Source organism: Hordeum vulgare, chromosome 2H, assembly GCF_904849725.1.
Source record: "Hordeum vulgare subsp. vulgare chromosome 2H, MorexV3_pseudomolecules_assembly, whole genome shotgun sequence".
In the NCBI taxonomy this organism is placed as follows: domain Eukaryota; kingdom Viridiplantae; phylum Streptophyta; class Magnoliopsida; order Poales; family Poaceae; genus Hordeum; species Hordeum vulgare.
This window is the reverse complement of record NC_058519.1, coordinates 16,397,482-16,419,301: the sequence shown is the minus strand read 5'-3', so window position 1 is coordinate 16,419,301 and position 21,820 is coordinate 16,397,482. Positions and strand designations below refer to the sequence as shown.

Below are 21,820 nucleotides of genomic sequence, written 5' to 3'. Positions count from 1 at the left end.
AAACAAAACGGTATATTACTTGAACTTTTACATGGACGTGGACTAGTACTCGTACACGGTTGGCTACAACTTCTAGGCGGACCATACAAAACAAAAGCTAGTGAACACAATTCAGGTAAAAAACTAAAAACTAAACCTCAAACTATCTAAGATTATTTCAGAAAATTCTGTACGAAGAAAATGCAAACAAGCAAACTTAATATCTTTTTGGTATTTTCGCTTTATTGGAGGAATTTAAGCACTCACACAAGCAGGAGTCAGTGACACAATAACTAGCCATCATGTAAGATAATAAACAAATAATAAATACACAAAGGTGGACAAACATATATGCTAGCAGACCATTAATTCACAGATGAAATCAAACATATCAACTATTTTCCAAAGCAAGTAGATCCTTAATCCCTTACAGCCTCGACGCTCGCGTTATGCTCGGACGAGAGCTGAACGGCCTTAATGTCTTTGATGCCCCTTTCGAGTCTCCGGAGGATAGCACGAGAATCATGGGTTTCGCTATGTATAGGACCCCTTAGTTGATGATTCCAACCAAACAACATGTACCGACCAAGGCAATCTGCGGTTTGATGAGCCGCTGCTTCCTCACAAGGTTGAGAAACCCTTCCTCTATGGCAGCGTAGGATCTGTCTATCACGTCGGATGAGATGGTTTGTCGTTCCATCGCAAACTCTGCATCGAAGCAATCATCAATCAGGTGTGAGTACCAATCAAACTAACTAATTGACAGTACGAGTCCATGAAACTAGAGTCGAGGGAACCAACAAATAGGATGAGCTACCATCACATTTGAAGCTAGGGCGATTTCATCATGTAACTACTGACTCAGCAACATAAGATCTTTATGTGAATCCCCTTGAGCATGGTGATGAACACTACTTACTCTTTAGGTGGTGGAAGAGGTTGTCGGCGATGAAGCGGGCGGTCTCGGGCCCGCCGTGTCCATTGTAGATGTCGACGAAGGTGCTGTAAGGCCCGTCGGTGGCGATGAGGGGGCCGGCCTCGAGCGGGCTGGCATCCTCGAGCAGCTGGTTGGCCTGCACGACGACCATGGAGAAGTTGCCGCATGGGTGCCTCCCAGCATCCCTGTACCAGAGGAGGCCCTCCCTGGTGCCACCCCCGGCGGAGACAACCTGCGTGTCGTCGGGCAGCGAGGGCTTGAAGTAGGGGCGCACGATGCGCATCATGGTCTGGCCCATCATGCTATGGATCGATGTCGGGGATCGGGAGGGGGCCGACGAGATCTAGCAAGAAGGGATGGGTTTGACCCGAGCGAGAATCAACCTAGTGCTTGTTGGAAATATGCCCTAGAGGCAATAATAAATTGGTTATTTTTATATTTCCTTGTTCATGATAATCGTTTATTATCCACGCTAGAATTGTATTGATTCGAAACTCAAATACATTTGTGGATACATAGACAACACAATGTCCCTAGTGAGCCTCTAGTTGACTAGCTCGTTGATCAAAGATGGTCAAGGTTTCCTGGTCATAGGCAAGTGTTGTCACTAGATAATGGGATCACATCATTAGGAGAATGATGTGATGGACAAGATCCAAACTATACACGTAGCATATGATCGTGTTAGTTTATTGCTACTGTTTTTTGCATGTCAATGTATCTGTTCCTATGACCATGAGATCATGCAACTCTCGGACACCGGAGGAATACCTTGTGTGTATCAAACGTCGTGATGTTGAAAGAAACAAGCATGTTCTAGCACATATGACATACTACTCCCTCCGTAAACTAATATAAGAGCATTTAAAACACTAGTTTAGTAATCTAAATGCTCTTATATTTGTTTACAGAGGGAGTATAACAGAAAGAGAATTCAACGTAAATACAAGGCATACCAAACTTTGACGTCTTAACGAGATCTCACTGTCGGTGTCAAAACCGGCGGATCTCGGGTAGGGGGTCCCGAACTATGGACCTTGGATCGATGGATTATAGAGTTGATCTACTTCGAGATCCTATGATCTAAACCCTAGATGATTCAACTTGTCTATGGGGATGTGATACATCCAAAACGTATCTATAATTTTTGATGGTTTCATGCTACTTTTACGCTTTTGATAATTGTTTTTATATTAAGTTTATGATTTATTTGGACTAACCTATTAATAGTTAAAAAGTGCACAATGTTCTTGTTTTACACTTTGATGTGTAGGAACTATCAAAAATAGAAGAGGAAAACTTGTTGGAGTGGGACTCTGACTTTCATGAAATCTGTTCCCCCTACGGATTTTAGAGATCATCTGTTTCCGCTTCGAAGATGACATCAGATGGAAAAATAATAGATGCAAAGTTGTGGGGAATTTTATGCTGATAATTCTAGACATAAAATTCGGCCCATTTGGAGTTCGGACGCGCGAGGAAAGTCCGTTTTACTGGAGGACACATATCTGATTACAGGATTACGGGAATCGGTGACGTGATTGAGTCCAACTCTTCTCATATTAGATGGATTCGGGAGAGGGGTTCCTAGGAAAGTTCTAGAGGTGCCCAAGAGCCCTTGGATCAAAGGGGCATCCATCGGAGGGCCAAGGATGATCGTCCCGACTAATATAAGGAGAGGTAAAACCTGATTTCTGGAGGGCCACCAAGAGATATGAGATTTCCTCCTCCCAGACATCCGCCTTGGGATGGAGAACCACCTCCATACCAGCACAATATCGAAGGAAGAAGGGGGCCAAGGGCCGCTGGCCCCAAGGGTCGTGGCTGCCGTCGACCGCCGTCTCCTCTCCGGGCTGCACCTCTCCATCAACCTCTTGCTCACCATGGCCATGTGTGAGTAGTCCCCCTCGGGGCTGAGGTCTTCTACATGTAGCTATGTGGTCATCTCTCTCTCCCATGATGTGATCTTGATTGTGATCATAGGCTATGTTAATCTAGGGTGATCCCATGATGTTTCCCCTTCTTCTATGTATTGGATTGATGTACTTACTTGATCTTTATTTAGTATAATCCCCGAGACCATGGTGACAGCGGTCTATTGGACATGGATTAGAAGAACAATTTCATGAGTGATTTCCTCTTTTGTGAATTGATTGAAGATTGAGAGTCTCTTGGTGCCTGTCTTTGACTATCCTTCAGATATGTTATGGTAATTGTGGTACTCTCTTTGGGTGGCCGCGGTGACATTGGGAAATCCATAGATGAGAACTATGAGCTTCAAGGTGTGCTTTTGTAGCCCTACATAATTCTCGTCCTCTCTTGATCACAAAGGAATGATCTCCAAGTACGTCTCTATATCATGTTTTAGTGGAAATATCATGTGATTAGATTATGTTAATGTTGTTGGGAGTTGCCACTAGTGAAAGTATGAAGCCTAGGCCTTGTTTTCCACCACTGAACACCGTTTACTTTCAGTTTTGTTTCATGTTTTCTTGCTGCCATTTTTATTTAAGATTTATATTACCTTGTTTTACCATCCATATCACTTGTCTTTTAACATATCTTCGTCGAACTAGTGCACCTATACAACTGACAATTGTATTAGGTGTGTTGGAGACACAAGAGACTTCTTGTATCTTAATTGCAGGGTTGCTTGAGAGAGATCATCTTCAACCTCTACTTTCCTGAGTTCGATAAACCTTAGGTCACCCACTTGAGAGAAATTGCTGCTGTCCTACAACCCTCTGCGCTTGGAGGCCCAACATAGTCTACAAGAATAGAAGCGTCCGTAGACATCAGGATGAAACCCTCTGATTTATATAGACACCAGGGGTCCCTGGTTACATACAACCGACCTTAGCCGGGGTAATTGTGCCAGTCTAGCCTACACAACTTGGATGACATGTGAGTCTTTGGAGCTTTCCTACTTGTTTACGATATCGTCATGTAGTCCGATCTTAAATAATGCGGCCCATTAGGTCGGCCCACGAACAACAGCCCGACCGCCCGAGGACCCCTTAATCCCGGATTCCCTCACTCACGAAGGCAGCTGTTCGTCCATCCCCACTATAAACCAAGGCCCGGGTACCTATAAAAAACAAATCTGTTTGTCTAAGGGTTATATAATTCAAGAACGGCTATAAATTGGAAAATGTTAATTCAAAATAAATCAAAGTTCCTCTTTCCTAAAAAACAGCTTTGCAATATCAAATTAATTACAGTTTTCATGAACATGACTCAACTTGCGAACAGATCACTTGTTCCTCTGTCATCAAGATGTCACTTGTTTGTGTACATTATAATTATTATTTGACTCTTTACTGTCATCTTCTATAATCTGCAAATGATGTATCAGTAACGAAACAATTCGAGGTTGTACTGCTGTTGTAACTAGTAGATGTTTCTGGGTAGTGAACTAAACTAAATTGTTGCATTTCACTTCTTAGACTTATCTCACTTGTTATTGAATTTCCAACTAGTAAATTTGCATGCTAGCCTCATCAAAGACACATGAATTGTTTGTAAAACGTAGTGTTACTGTACTTATGTTGTAATTTAGTATATCAGATGTTATGTAAAATAGCTCTTGTGATATCAAGGTTCAAAGAGAGATGCAGTTTAAGTTGTCTGGTGAGCACACACACACACAACAACCCATAGAAAACCTGTAGTGGTGCATTTTAATCAATCTAATCAGACGCCATTTTCTTTTCTACTTTTCTACTAAGATCATTGTTGTCGAAAGGAAAAATTGAACACACAACCATGAGTACGTGTCCTAAAAATAAGAATACAACAATTATAAGTCATGAGGAGAAAAATCCATCAATGTGTACACGAAAACTGTTGTCTCCGTTACATGATTAAGCAAATCAGAAACTCTCTCCAACCCCCAATCAACCAAAGACCGAGGATGATTTGCATGCGTTCAACTTACTGTTTACAATGCACAACCATATTAGACTACAAGCTGCAGACCAGATCTTGTTATCATGTAAACAACTCACATCTGCATAGCCCCAAGCAAGCATATTAGCAAGAACTCTGTCCAAGCAAGCACACCCATGATCAGACCGACGACTAAAACCCTAGACAAAGGGTAGGGGGGATGAGGTGGAACCAGTCCTTACGGGCGAAAATTCCAGGCTGCCGAAAGGATTTGGACGTCCGAGGCATCAGGGGCTGAGGCGGCGTGTACGGCGGAGGCAATGACGTGGATGGCAGGTGGCAAGAGCCAAGAAGCCCCGGGACCGGAGGCAGGACCGACAGATGGTCTGGCTCGGTTTGGACGGGAGTCGACGAAGACGGCGAGCCGCCGACGAACTTCTGGCCAAAGGGCGGAGGGCGGAGGAGGCTACGTCGTCATAGTCGAGGAGAAATTTCGCGCAGGAAGGGGAGTGTCTCCTCACACGCGAATATTAGGAGGGTTCGGGTTGTAATTTTTGGGATGAAGGGTTCGGGATGTAATTTTTGGGATGGACCGGTCCAATACGGGGATACCGAATGGGCCAGGAATTTTCGGAATTTCTATACCGGGTGGTAAAATACTCGTTGAAACACGCAAATACTGAACGAGGCCTCAATGTGCAGCAAATTAACGTTGGCCTGCCACCGAGTGCCCCAAACAAACAAGAGCCCGCACGCTCTGCTTCCCCCTTCCATCTCTCGACAAGTGTCTACCTAGGGTTTCATCGCCGTCTCCTCCCGCCGCCGCCGCCTCCTCCCGCGGCCGTATCCTTCCTTGGATCGACATGCAGGGCGACGATGGAACAAACAAGGCGTGGACAGGGGAGAAGAGGCGCCGCAAGCACCTGCCCCCATCTCCTGCAACTGCCGTTCGTGATCATAACCATGGGTGTTTCGTTATCATAACCATGGGTGTTCACAAACCATTTCGAAACACACCGTGAAAACCGACAATCAGTGAGGTAGTTCATTTTGCTTCAGTGGCTCCAACAACAGCTGCAACGTTAGTATAGAATATTGAGCCATGGGTTTATGGTATGAGTTAAAATTGTTTTCGACAGCTTATTCTTAATAGAGGATGATGATGATGATGATGATTGAGCCCTTGCTTCGTGGCTACTGATGGATGCTTAGTACTTGTGGTGTTGGATTCGAAAAGGTGGCCAGTTTTTTGGGCAAGCCTTCCTCCTGATTTTAATGAGTGATCCCTTAAAATCGGTCGGTTCTTAGCCGTTTCATATGTAACCTTAACTCGGGGCGAAATGCTAGGAAGGGTATCCCACTTAGTTCTTGAACCTCCTTGATTGCCTTAGTTTTAAAGCTGAGGTTTAGCATTAGAAGATAAAAATATCATGATTTCTGTGACTGCGGGGAGCAGTCCAAGGTTCAAAGCTATGTTACCTTATATGTTTTGACAAACATTACTATTTTCAAATTTCTTATCTGTTTGATTTTGTGCCGTTAAATTTGGCTGCTGAAGTTAGTTGACGTTTGAATTGCTTCTGAATTATATCACGACCGTGTCTGAGTGGATTAACTTGTTAAAGGTCATTTAGTTATACATTACTATTTTTTAGCAAGCTAGACTATACTAGAAGGAAAAAATGTGGATCTTTAGTCAGTTACTTCTATAGACAGTATCTGCACTTTTGTGCCTTTTCAGACGTGTCATCTGATTCTTGTCCCTTTCTTTTTCGTAGCTGCCTGGTACGAGTGGAAGCCTGTACGGCTATCACGATGAGTATCGCTCGCGTTATCATACATATAAAATTGATGATGCTTATGTCAAGTACTATGCAGAAATTTCAAAGAAAATCAAGGTATGCATTATGTGATCAAGCTGTTGGAATGAAAAATACTACGAGTGGCTGGAATGTTTTTAAAGTGATAGATTTATTCTTGTAACAGTGGATTGCAGATTATTTGCATCTGGATCGCAGGACTAAGGATGTAAGTATGCCCCACAGAAAATTACAAAATTAGTCATATACATACACATGATCATTAACTTCTTTTCACTTCAGTGGATAAAATGGGATACTAGAGCATGGAGGCAAGCATTGAGGATTGCAACCGGCATTCCTCATATGACTGAAGATTTAGCTGGTTATGCTTATGGTGTAGGATATGTTGTCTTCTGCTAATTGAGGTGGTGTTATTTGCTGGTGGTACTCACAATCTGGTCCATTTGATTCAGGAGTACATTACGGAGCTGAAAATGGATGCGTCCCTCAAGGACATAGATCTCCTCTATTTTGAGATCTGTAGGCTTGTCACTAAAGGAAATGTTAGCAGCCTACTACATCAAAACGTTTGTGCAATAGAGCACGGCTGACATGCTTTTGTGATTTTCCGTGTTTCTTACGGTTTCACAAATATTTCAGAGAACTTACAAAGATGCTGTGAGGGAAGTATATGAGTCTGACAATTTCCATGTGCACAAACCAATACTACGTGCTGAACTCAATGGGGGCGCATGCTATATCTTTGTAACAATGCAACAAACTGTATAGCCACTAACTGTGATTTTATGTTGTGAAAATGGAATGTGCAACATATAGCCAAATGTTTAATTTCATCTGTTTTCCTTTGTAGATTTACTCTATTGTCCTGGACGGTGGCATTAAGCCGACTGTAAGTAGGATATTGTACATGTATGTTTGACATGGTGATACATACCTAACTGCAATAGGTTGTTGACATTGATAAGACCTTAGTGTAGGATGAAGAGGAAAAGGCTCGGGCTGTGTTTAATGAGTTATCTTTCACTAGGGTATTGTCTCAATGAATCATCTATGATTTTGTTTTATTTTCGTTTTGAAAAAAATTCTCTATGAATTTATATGTGGTCATGATTGTTGTTGTTATATAATTGGATCGCTTGTTTCAGCATAAATCAATGAACAGGGCTCACTATGCTAAGAAGAAGGTGGAGATAGCAGATCAGTTGAAGTTGGACAAAAAGATATGCTAATAAATGTATTTATTGTTAAAGTAAGGTTAATTCTCTCCCGAGATAAAGAAACCCAGTAACTTATGTGCGTGCCACTTTGCAGGGTGGATTTGTTCCCTTTAGACCCTACGATTGAGCAAGGAAAAAACTAGATTTGTCCCTTTTGGCCTGAAATGAGCCGTTGTTTTCTCATATAACAGCAAGACGGAAGTATTAGGAAGATTGTATTACATACATAACTAGCCCAGCTCAGCAGTCTCACATTGTGGATGATGATTGATTCATGTTTTTAAATTAGTGGACATCCCCTGTTGTAATGTTATTCACTAGTACGTATGCGTGATGCTTGGTTTGTTTTCTGTACTTGCCATCAATAATAGTAAGATAGTGGTCACATAATGAGCAGGTCTTTTTCGGACCTGTCTGAGTAGCAATATACTAGTATTATGCAATGGATGTATGTTGGAGTGAAAGACTATATTTTGATTGTGGTAAAAAATATGCTTAGCTGCAAACATGATTCATGATGTTTGACTCGACAGAGTGAAAGGATCAATCACTTGATTCATGTTGAAAAGTCACTTGCTGTCCCAAACAGCAAGCCAGCCAGGCAAGTACCAAAATAGTACTTCCTCCGTCCCAAAATTCTTGTCTTAGATTTGTCTAGATATGAATGTATCTAGTCACGTTTTAGTATTTTGGTACATCCATTTCTAAACAAACCTAAGACAAGAATTTTGGGACGGAGGTGTTTGCGACAGACAGTTGTAGGTTGATTCAAACTGAGACACGAAACAAACACAATTCCTGGTTTCATTTTCAACCCCCGAACACCAATACATTCATTCATCGTTGCTTAGAAGATGCCCCGGTACGATGTCGCACCATCAATCAAGGAAAGATTGCCAGGAGATGGAGATATCCCAGTACAAGACATTGGTGTTGGTCGCGTCAAGCTGGGCAGCAGAATCCTCCTCTAGTTTGTTTGTTTGTTTGGCCGTTTGTGTGTTTGTCTGTTTACCAACCCGCCAAATAAAGAAAAAGTACTAGATCTATTGATAGATAGATAGATAGGATTACAATAACTAGTGCGATCTAGTCTATATAATTAGTTAAGCTACTCTTAATTTCATCTCCATTCCATGCACCAACCCGGCTTCTTGGTCAGCAACCACACATCCTGTGTATATGGATAAAAACAGAGTGAGTACATACATTTCAGGGCTTGTGATCAGATAGATACAGAAATTTTTAGTACAGTATGTTGTATGATATTCATGGTCTTCTACTTACAGCGAGCTCAGGGCATGTGAAGTGCCACATACAGGACGTGCCAGATACGAGGCGACCACTCTTCGATCTGACGTAGGAGTCCATCCGTATTGCCTCCAAGCAATTCCTGCAACAAAACAACATTCAGCTGAATTTCTAATATCCAATCTCTTGTCACTCAAGCTCCTCCTCCAACTTAGGATGACTCCGTTTCACCATTTGGATGCTACAATTAACACTATAAATACTACTCTACTTCAGCTGAAATGAAGGCAATTTAAATCACGCACCTTAATATGTTTTGGCAGCGCGTTGAAGTGCTTGTAGCTGTTCCTCAGCAAGCAGCCTCACGTAGTCATTTGCATATTCCTTGTTGTACATCCCGTATTTCTTTCCATGAAAAAGTAAATCCGACAGCAACCGTGGAGTAGTTACTCCATCTGCTCCCAGAGGCCACTTCAGTTTTGATGAATTGATCCTACGAGACACTTGCTGGGAGTACGAGTAATTTTCCGCGAGAAATACGCCTTTTTTCATGTTATCCCACTCCACCGGGTGGTCCTCCAAGAGAGCTTGTGTGTTTCTTGTCAGAATCCTAATACATGAGATGAAGTCTTCACTGCTTGAGCTTGGATCGACTTCATGCCTGAGAAACCACTCTTTAACAATCCCCCTTACATTTTTCCAAGCCTGCTCCTCGGCTATAGTGCTCAAGTTTTCAACTACGATAAACCAAAAACATCAAGAAGCAAAAATTATGAATTTTACTAGTACATGTATCATCGTAGAATACCAAAAGAAAAAGAACATACTAAAACGGCACTTGAACAAACACCACACCCACATGATTTTCCTTTTCTTCTTTTGCATCGTAACAAAACCTCACAATCGTCGAGCTAGTTTGGGTGCTATGCGCATTACTCGTTTTTGTGCAAATATCTGCATTATGTTGTGTGCAAACGAACTGAGAGTTATTATTTTTATCTGTTCATCCTTGTCTTTTTCTGCACAGGACAACATTTATCTGTACAAACCCAATGCAAGTGCATATAGTACTTGCACATGGCAAATGCACATCTGCATTTATTTGGATATACTCCAATAATCTTTACCCCCCCTCCCTCTCTTTTCCACTACAAGAAATGTGCAGGAACTGTAAAAAAACAAATATGGATTGTGGCAATGCTACAAAATGTAATGTACTCGTACACGGTTTGGTGCTAAAACATGTAAATGCCCAAAGCTGTGTTACAGAGCCTGCTGCAAGCCAGGCTACCATCAAAATGACCATATGTGTCCTAACAAAAAGACCAAAATGCACATGTTTTGAATAGCTAGCACAATATTCATCGTTTAGGTTGAACCAATTTAATTATTTTGCGTAGCACAAAATATTAAGGCATACATCTTATAGTTTTTCTTAACAACCATGCTTGTTTCAAACATAAATTCATGACCTTTTATAACAAGGTGCACATGATTAAATTGTTTCATCATATATCTGTTCAAAAACTGAAAACCAACTTTTTATGTTAATTTTAATGTGTAGTGAAATCAGTGCCAAACATCCACCCATATAAATTTTTCCTGTTTTAAGAAGAAACCTACCATTAAGTATCAACACCTGTAGCTTAGGTATATCACCAGAAAGCCGCTTGATATATAAGTCTTCCATTGAAAGATCCGTGGGACACTTTTTCTGGGCAATTATGCTTTGCACAAGACCTACAAGTTGGCTACATAGGGCAACAACAAGAAATTTAACAACTGTGTAGAAAACGGAAGGCATATATAGCAGAGTTTAAGGCAAAACTCACCTGAGCATATTTCTTAGGATAGGGCGCATATCGCCTTCATCGAACAGTTCTATGCTTTTCTTGGTATCCAGCCATTTGTCCAATGAGCCATCCACTGCAGAAACGACCACACACTCTGAATGGAAGTAATTTTCCACTTGCATAGCTGCTGGATGTTGCAAAGCACTGACAAAATGGTAGTTCATAGCCCAATCCTTGGAATTTCTGACCCCCCCTCTTGACAAATCTTGTTAATTTCAATGTACCAACTTGGTAATTGCACTTCTGGAACTCCATTTTCGTGCCATCAAAATCAAGGACCTCATCATTATCACAGGGTTGTAGTTTAACGTTGCCTTTGATTGTCCCCAGAAAACGATAGCAATCCCTAATGGCTTGAACTGTTTGAAACAAAGTGACTTGTCAATTAGGAACTCAATTATGGAAGACTACTGCAAGTCTGCAACAAACAAACAAACAACACTTAGATCTTGGGGCATCAGTATTACTAGCTCTTGAGTTTACTTCATTCTTCATTTTATATGTAAATACATACACAACATACATATACAACCACACTAGTTTGCTGACCCAGTAGATGCTGATGCTGGAAAACCATAGGTACGTATGATTTCATACATACCTATGGTTTTCTGTTTGTACTAGTACAAACAGGGGACTCTGCTCATGACTACCAGAGGGACATGAAGTAGCTGATATTTCCAGCATCAGAAGGCAGGATTGGCTCATCCAGATGGCAGCAATGGCGATGCTTGCCGGTCGATGTCCCTCTAACACCTCTCCCCTGACCCTCGCTGATCCTGCTGTTGGGCATGGGCCTTTGCCTAGATCAAGGCCCTTTGCTGCTATGTAGACGGCCGACTTGACATGATGCTCGGTGCAAACGTCACTTAACTCGGCGCGCGGTGGCTATGAGAGAGACCGGCCGGCTGCGAGCAGTTGCTGATGTCCGGGGTCGTAAAGGCGTCAGCTTTAAAGTAAGAAAATTGCCGCCGGCGAGCGATTGCTAATGTTCGGGGTCGTAAAGACCAAAACCTTAGGTAATCCGCCACCAATGGCCGACCGGCGGCAAGCGATTGCTAATGTTCGGGGTCGTAAAGACCAAAACCTTAGGTAATCGGCCACCAATGGCCGGCGCCGCAGCATCGAAAAGGAGACAATGCCGTGAAGGGCACCAGTCGGCCATCGGCTGGCCGGCCGGTTCACCACCACATGTCGATCTTGCGCTCCCTCGTGGCGTCGACCTCACCCCTTGTCCCCTGCCCTGCATCTCTTTGCCATCGCTCGGCTACGGCACGCTGTTGGTGGCCGGCCGCGGCCGGTGATGGACGGCGCGGCAGCGCAATGCAAATACTAGAAAAAGTTGGTACATGTGCTTTACCTGTTACGGGATCTGGCTCCAGGGGTTCCAGAGGGTCGGGGGCATCGGCCATCCTTGGAGCTGCGGATGCGCTCGGCCGGAGAAGAAAGAGGAGGAGGGGGAGGGGGAATACTCCGGCGATACCAAAGGACAAAGTGAGCCCCAAACCAGTCAGTATAGGCTTGCCTCTTAACTTTCTCTATGGCAGACAGACCCACAGTCCCGTTTTGGGCAAGATAAGTACGGAGTATTTTGGTTATTGACCGGTCTACAACGCCTCGTTCAAATTTCAAACTGTTTTGCAAAGTGTTAAATCAAATGCCGCAACATGTTATTTCTTCTTAATTGTTATAATCATTATGTTTCCTTGTCTATTAGGGCATCTCCAACTCCAACTCGTAAATTTTCTACCGTATCCCTGTGCAGACATGGATGCGGGAGACTGCCACCCAACCCACGAGCGGAGCCAGGCAGACACCAAGCTCCGATCCACCTTAAAAAAATGCATGGATTTGGGCCTCATATTCTTAATAATTTCTACAATCAAGAATGAAGATGGGCTTCAGGACCCGGGGTTTGGGTCCTGTTTTCGCCCCTGATCTAACCCGACATGTATATGTCTACAAGTAAATTTAAATTTAAATGTACTCCGATCCACGCAACGCATCGGATCACACTAGTACCGGATTGCATGCCTGATCACAACCAAAAGAACATGCCCGAATTCAAAAAACATCAGTCCGACAGTCTGTGCATTTCTGCCCTATTGGATCGGCAATCCCAACTGTCTGCTCCCCGATTAAGGAGGTGCCTACGCAACCATCTAGGTAGCTTCCGTCGCGTCCTCATAGTCCGCCGCCAACTCAACTTTCTGCCTTGCAACGTCTGGTAGCAGATGGATTGCACACACATTTTTTGCGTCGGCATCCAAAGAGTCGACATTGAAGGTCAACATCTTGGTGTCCTCCGCATTGGCGGCGATTTTTTACTCTCTTTTTCCTCGAACACAACCTTCTTCTCTTGATCATGGTCCTCCTCTCTTTAAGGTTGAGCTTCTTGTTCGTCGCCTCCATCAAAAAATTTATGCTCTCCGCCTTCTCCTCCTCCTCGATGTCCGAGTGCCTCACGCATGCCTCCTCCTTCACCAAGATGTCCTCGAACCTCTACATCAGCTTGGCCGCCACACCTTCTCGCTTCGCCCTCTCCACGCGCAACAATAGTTGCATATCTACCGATCGTGCACAACTGGTTGTCCACCAACTGTGTGCAACTCTTGCATGCCTGCACACCGATGCACAATCACAATTGTATATCCACTGAGAACGCATTTGGTTGCCTCGACTGAATAGTATCTACATTTCATGCACATCTCAAGCCAGCCTGGTTTAACAAAAGCAGGCAATAAACCAACATCTGCATGTTGTTTGGTTGCCTGCATTGCGTCAAAGGCCACTTTAGACTGGCTGTTTGGTTGCTCGCATTTGTGCTTAAAGGGTGAGCGGATGCAAACCACACCTGTTTGGTTGGATACACGTTTGTGTTCTGCTCACCACATTCAAATGTGATGGTCTTCCCACCACATTATGCATAAAAACAGGTATAACACTAAAGTAGGAGGTAAACAACAGCTAATAGCAGATAAACAAGCAACTAAATAGTCATACTGCTAAACAAGATTAGGTTTAAAGATAGTAGGAGCATCCCATGCCCCCTGCGTGAACACGAGGTGCCGAACCCTAGAAAAAATATGAACAAGTTCCCAGCAAGTTCTCCCATCACCGCAAACTAACTACAAGTTCATCCTAACATGTGCAGAGGGCGAAAGAAAGGTCACCGATGTAGATGTGCCTGCTGTAGCACACCTTGCACCCGATGAAGCTGTCGTGGTTGTATATTTGAACCTTGAGTCAGAGGCCGAAAATTCGCAGCATGATGAAGTCACCGGGGACGATCCTATGGTGATGGCAGAAGTACTGCCGGCCCGGCCAAGCACCATTTGACCGTCGAAGTTCTGGACCTAAACCCAGAACTCGCACCACTTGTTTGCCCAGAGCCTGCCCACACGCGGGAGCCTGACCGTTAGCCACTCCTTCATCACCTCCACGAACTTGGGAGGGATGACGAGCATGGCAGGATCCTCCTCGTCTCTGATTTGCATGTAGAATCGAAGGTGCTCTCGGGACCCCTCCTCATGGCCAGTCCTAGGAGCTCGTCCCCTTGAATGTGACATGCTCATGAAGGCGACCCTGTCAGAGAGGTTCACCCTCTTTAGCTAGCATTTCGTGGGGATGAAGTCCAAGATGGCCTCGACGGCGGCGACGACATGGGCTCCTCCTCTGGCCCTGTCCCACTCCATCTTCATCACTTTATCAGGTAATATGACATCGATTAGTAACAGGGCATTGACATGCTACATTTGTACTACTACTACCTAAAGTAGCAAACATATTAGTCCTACCGACCTTGAAAACCATGCACGTAACAAAATCATGCAACATAGCATGCCCATTCTAGCACCAATCTAGCTAGCATGCACATGAACACTAAGCATGAATACCAGAGACATCGCCAATATAGCTAACTAGCACATGAACCCTAAGCATGAACATCAAACACAATACTTTTCTAGCTAACTAGCATCATGAACCCTAAGCATGAACATCAAACACAACACCTATCTAGCTAACCAACACGATACACACATTGTTGCGCATGACCACTAAACATGAACATCAAACCCAACACATATCTACCATGCCCATGAACACAGTGCACATCATGAGCACTAAGCACTAAGCCCTAAGTAGTATGCACTACACATGAACATGAAACACACAACAATCTTGCATGCCTATGAACAATGCTCTCGTGCTGATACGTCTCCAACGTACCTATAATTTTTTATTGTTCCATGCCATTATATTATAAATCTTACATGCATTATATGTATTTATATGCTGTTTTATATAATTTTTTAGAACTAAACTATTAACTCAGTGCCAAGTGTCAGTTGTTGTTTTCTGCGTGTTTTTGGCTTTTCAAGAAACCACTACCAAACGGAGTCCAAACTCTATGATTTTTTGGCGATTTTTTCTTGAGAAAAGAGGACCTGGAAGATTCGGAAGGAGGCCAGAAGCTGCACGAGGAGACGACAAGGCAACAGGCCGCACCTTGTTACCTTGTGGGCCCCTCGTGGCTCCGTCTGACCTAATTCCACGTCTATAAATTCTCAAATATTGGGAAACCAATAGAGAGCCACCCGAAACACTTTTTTCGCCGCCGCAAGCCTACATTCCATCGTGATCCCATGTGGAGCCCTATTCTGGTGTCCTACTGAAGGGGGGGGGGACAATCACGGAGGGCATGTACATACACCTTGCTGCTCCCATGATGTTACGTGAGTAGTCAACCACAGACCTACGGGTCCATAACTAGTACCTAGATGGCTTATTCTCTCTCATTGATCTTTAATACGACGTTCACCGTGATTCCCACAGTGATCTATTCGATGTAATCTTATTTGTAGTGTGTTTGTTGGGATCCGTTGAATTGTGGGTTTATTATCGTATTATTCATGAATATTAACCGAGTCTTCTCTAAATTCTTATATGCATGATTATTATAGCTTTATATTTCTCTCTGATCTATCGGTTTGGTTTGGCCAACTAGATTGATTTGTCTTTAGTGGGAGTGATGGGTTGTGATGTGTTCAATCTTGCAGTGCTCAATCCTAGTGACAAAAAGGGACATGACATGTATTTGTATTGCTGACATTAAGGATAAAACGATGGGTTTTATTCATATTACTTGAGTTTACTTTGTCTACATGGTGTCATCTTTCCCCAAGCATTACTCTGTTTCATACTTAATACCCTAGATGCTTGCTGGATAGCGGTCAATGAGTGGAGTAATAGTAGCAGATGCAGGCAGTAGTCGGTCTACTTTCATAAAGGCGTGATGCCTATATACATGATCATTGCCTTGAAATAAGATGTCATAACTATGCGCTATTTTGTCAATTGCCCAAGAGTAATCTGTCTATCCATCGTATGCTATCTTCAAGAGAGAAGCCTCTAGGGAAAACTATGACCCCGGGTCTACTCAAATTATATTATAAAAACTACAAAATATTGCTGCCATTTATTTTCTTTATATACTTCTATATTTATATTATCTATCTATCAGTATTTAATCCTTGCGAGTAACGAGTTCAAGGGGCTTAAGAACCCTCTTGCCCGTGTTGTGTGCAAGTGTTTGGTTCTATGTTTGCACGTGCTGACATTGAGAGTTTTCTTAATACTCTGATTTGTTTGGTAACCTTGCTTATCACCGAGGTAAATACTTATATCTACTATGCTGCATCTCGTTTCCTCTTCGGAAAAAATCGAACGCAGTTTACAAGCAGCCGGAAGAATTTCGAGCACTGTTAGTACGGAGTATCATCAAATTCTTATCATGTTCCTTCACACACATTATCATTCAATTGTTCTAATTTTTATTTGCCTTTATATTTGCTTGCTTAAAATTATCAAAAACACAAAAATATTTATCTTTGCTAGTTTACTTGCTTGCTTGTTATTATGGCTAGTTCTTTTCTTGTTGTGTGTACTACCGAGAATGAGGTGTTTAATTTTTTTAAAAAGGGAGGAGAAAGTTTAAAGATGCTTGGAATAGGATTCGCAATGGTCAAAATAGATCAACTAGCAAGCAATCCACCAACATCTTGCTTTGTAATTTCTATGCGGTATTACTACTTGGTATTATTATCGGTGGTCATTTCTTAATGAGTTGTACTTCACATGCTCTCAGTGCCATGGAAAATTTAGTGTGATCACTACCTATTACTATTAATGAAACATAGTTAACTTTGGAGCATGTTATGCAAAGGCTAGAAATTACTGAAAATAAAATGCCTACCATAGAACACACTGAGGATTTAGATAAAAAGATCCAAAACATATTACTCAATTTGGATCAAATGTAGGGATTAATTTGAAAACACTAAAAGAGAAAGATACAATAATTAATGAGAGGGTGGAGCAAACTCTTGATAGAATTGATAAAATGGAGAAAGTTATTGATAAAATGGGTTTCCCTTTCACTCCCGCTAAAACTAATGCTAGGACTTCTCCCAAGAAAAATCATAAAGTTATGTATGTCCTTAAGAATACTAGTATCACACCTATCAAAAGAAACGAAGATCTTAAAGTGATTGGGCATCCCAATTTTATAAACATGATACGAGATCCTATCATCAAGCCTCCTCCCTTAATTCCTAGAAAGCATGGTTGTGTGATTTAGGAGCTTGATAAGAGGGATGACAATACTTGATGCTATGCATTATGCTTAGTTAGGGGTATAAAATGATAGTGCTTGTTAGGAGGCAACCTAATAGTTATCTTAATATTTTTGTTCTGCATTCTATTATTTTGAGTTGACATGATTATTGGTACTATAATGATTGTGTTTTTTTTGTTTTTTTTAGTGTTTGGGCCAAATAAAGCCTTTGGGATGATTTGGATAATAGTAGATTTTGAACCTGTGCAAAAACATAAACTTTTACGTCGAGTGCAGAATTTCTCTGATTTTATCACAACGCCTTTTTAATCTGAATATTTTACACAACATTTATATAAAAATTTCCCATTTTTTCATATTTTTCAGAAATTTTGGACTTACATAAGTATGGTTATAGTGCTTATCATTATAGAACGTTCTATTTTAGACATATTTTGTTTTTTCTTGCATAGTTTGCTTGTTTTGATGATGTTATGAATTATATCGGGGGGTATAAGTCATAGAGATCTTAGAATACAATACTTTATGTAATAATTAAATATGAATTATTTTATAAAATTACCTAAATTTTATGATTTTCCTATTATACTAACAGACCTCATGAGGTTTCTGTTGAGTTTTGTGTGCTGAAGTTTTCAAGTTTTTGGTGAGACAACGATGTAAGAAGGAATAAGGAGTGGCAAGACCCACCCCAAGGTATTATTCAAGGAACACTCAAGCGTCTAAGCTTGGAGATGCCCCGGAATGCATCCTCTCTTTCGTCTCCATTCTATCGATATGTAACTCGGAGCTATATTTTTATTCATCACATGATATGTGTTTTGTTTGGAGCATTGTGTATTATCGTTTTCTTTTATTTTAGTTTACCACAATAATTGTTTACTGGACACACCTATTTGAGAGAGTCACATGATCACCATAATTTTACATCTTTTGATCTAGGAACTTGCTCTAGTGTTTCACTTACATCTTTTAGAGCATGGTGGCATGTAAATTTTGTATAAACAATTGTACTATCATGCTTCACTTAAATGTTTTTGAGAAGCTAAAGAATAGTAATGGCAATAAGTACGGGTTATAAGACTATTCCAAGAAGGTTAGGTATTCAAGGAGAATATAATAAACTCTTTCGTGTAGCTCACTAGAAGAGAACTATGGGTTAATTATATTGATTTAGTAATATGAAAGGACACGGATACAAGATTAGTTGTTAGTAGAGGTATCGGTATTAAAGAATGTTATTAGTCACTAATCTAAATAGTGGTTATGGCATGATGATGATGTGTGAGCATTCTTATGTGTGAATGAAATACTATGTGTTGTTTGGGTTGGAGGCACACGATTGTTAACTCCTAGGAACATTCTCCATAGAGCTATGCGGTAGTACTTTGCTTCAAGAGAGCTAATAGGCTTTGCAATAAGTATATGAGTTCTTTGTGATTAATGTGAATGCATGAATATATGCACTCTCACCTTCCAAATTTGCTAGCCTTTTCAATATCGTGCATTACCCATGCTCACCTCGAGGATTGGCGCAACCTTCGCCGGTGCATCCAAACCCCGTGATATGATAATGTCTATCACACATAAGACACCTTATATGTTCCTCAAAACAACCACCATACCTACCTATCATGACATTTCCATAGCCATTTCGAGATATATTTCCATGCAACTTCCACCATTCCGTCACATGACTTGTGTGTTCATCATCATATTGCTTTGCATGGTCATGTAGCTGACATAATATTTATGGAAAAACAACCGCTCATCGTTACATACATGTTACACTAGATCATTGCACATCCTGGTACACTACCAGCGGCATTCATATAGAGCCATTTCATACCATCATTGAGTTGTTATATCGAGTTGTATGTAAATAAAAGTGTGATGATCATCATTATTAGAGCATTGTTCGAGCGAGGAAAGGATGATGGAGACTATGATTCCCCTATGAGTCGGGATGAGACTCCGGATTAAAAAGTAAGAAAGAAAAGAAGGAAAAAGAAAGAAGAGAGAGAGAGAGAGAGAGAGAGAGAAAAGAGAGAAGGGGCAGTGCTACTATCTTCTTTTTCAACACTTGTGCTTAGAGAGAGCACCATGTTCTTCATATAGAGAATCTCCCGAGTTGTCATTTTCGTATGCTAGTGGAAATTTTTCATTATAGAACTTGTCTTGTATATTCCGATGATGGGCTTCCTCAAATGCCATATGTCTTCATGAGCATCCAAGTTGGATGCACACCCACTTAGCTTCTGTTGAGCTTTCATACACTCCTCACATCAATATTGATTGATGGGCATCTCCATACCCTGTTGGTACGCCTAGTTGATGTGAGAGTTTCTTTCCACATTGACTCCTTTTTATCCACCCATATGCCATATCCATGGTTCACAGTCATGTATTGATTGAGGTTGAAAATGATGAAGCGCGTTAGAAGTATGATCCAATTACCTAACTTCACACCGAGGTGCTCATGATTTATATTTACTTGGTGAGGACGGAGTCATGCCATGCTAATATGATAAAATGAGTAGGGAATAACATTCATTAAGGATAATATAGTTCGAATATGAATGATTATGTTGTTTTTGTTTGTGGATATTATTATGTTGATATCAATTAGTTCATCGTTTCTCAATATCATACCTAAAATAGATTACATGTTGGGTAGCATGTCGCATCAAAAATTCTGTTTTTATCATTTACCTACTCGAGGACAAGCATGAATTAAGCTTGCGAATGCTGATACGTCTCCATCGTATGTATATTTTTTGATTGTTACATGCTATTGTATTATCAATCTTGGATGCTTTATATGCATTTATATGTCATTTTATATCATTTTTGAGAACTGACCTATTAACCCAGTGCCAAGTGACAGTTGTCGTTTTCAGCGTGTTTTTGGCTTTTGAGGAAACTAGTACCAAATGGAGTCCAAATGCTACCAAACGTTTTGACATTTTTTTCTCGACAAAGAGGACCCGGAAGCTTCGGAAGAAGGCCAGAAGATGCACAAGGAGATGACAAGGTAAGAGGGCACGCCCAGGGGGGTAAGCGCGCCCTGTTACCTTGTGGGCCCCTAGTGGCTCCGTCTGACCCAATTCCACCCCTATAAATTCCCAAATATTGGGAAACCAACAGATAAGCACCCAAAACACTTTTTTCGTCACCGCAAGTCTCTGCTTCGGTGCCCTGTCAGAGGGAGGGGGGTCAATAGTGGAGGACATCTACATCAACCTTGCTGCTCCCATGATGTTGTGTGAGCAGTCTACAAAAGACTTACAGTCCGTAGCAAGTACCTAGATGGCTTCTTCTCTCTCTATTTGATCTTCCATACAAAGTTCACCGTGATTCCTGCGGTGATCTATTTGATGTAATCTTATTTGCGGTATGTTTGTTGGGATCCGATGAATTGTTGATTTATGATCAGATTATTCATGAATATCATTTGAGTCTTCTATGAACTCTTTTATGCATGATTATTATAGCTTCATATTTCTCTCTGATCTACCGGGTTGGTATGGCCAAATAGATTGATTTATCTTTAGTGGGAGTGGTGCGCTGTGATGGATTCAATCTTGCGGTGCTCAATTCCAGTGATAGAAAGGGACATGACATGTATTTGTATTGCTGGCATTAAGTATAAAATGATGGGTTTTATTCATATTGCTTGATTTTAATTTGTCTACATCATGTCATCTTGCCCCAAGCATTACTCTGTTTTTGACTTAATACTCTAGATGCATGCTGGATAGCGGTCGATGAGTGGAGTAATAGTAGTAGATGAGGGAGGAGTCAATCTACTTACTTATGGAAGTGATGCCTATATACATGATCATTGCCATGAATAAGATGTCATAACTATGCGCTATTTTGTCAATTGTCCAACAATATTTTGTCTACCCACCGTATGGTATTTAAGCGAGAAGCCTCTAGCGAAAACTATGCCCCCAGGTCTACTCAAATTTTATTATAAAAACTACAAAAATATTGATGCCATTTTTTTATTTACTTTTATATTATATTATCTATCTATCAATATTTAATCCTTGCAAGTAACGAGTTCAAGGCGGCTTGACAACCCTCTTGCCCATGCTGGGTGCAAGTGTTTGGTTCTATGTGTGCAGGTGCTGACGATGAGAGTTTGCTTAACATTCCTATTGGTTCGATAACCTTAGTTCTTACTAAAGGAAATACTTATCTCTACTATGCTGGATCTCCTCTCCTCTTCA

The 21,820-nt window shown here is 41.5% G+C and overlaps 1 protein-coding gene and 1 long non-coding RNA gene across 2 annotated transcripts; both read right to left on the bottom strand.

Annotated features, from left to right (window-relative positions):
• Positions 1 to 398: 398 nt before the first annotated feature.
• On the bottom strand, positions 399 to 1,217 carry LOC123429221 (probable protein phosphatase 2C 60). Its single transcript, XM_045113277.1, is given in 3 exon segments — positions 399 to 511; positions 514 to 687; positions 899 to 1,217. Coding segments are annotated over 3 exon segments (606 nt in total).
• Positions 1,218 to 8,726: 7,509 nt separating this feature from the next.
• LOC123429220 lies at positions 8,727 to 9,221 on the bottom strand. Its single transcript, XR_006622631.1, has 2 exons — positions 9,129 to 9,221; positions 8,727 to 9,015 (listed from the first exon to the last, which is right to left on the bottom strand). It is a non-coding gene; the product is annotated as an uncharacterized LOC123429220 (long non-coding RNA).
• Positions 9,222 to 21,820: the final 12,599 nt, after the last annotated feature.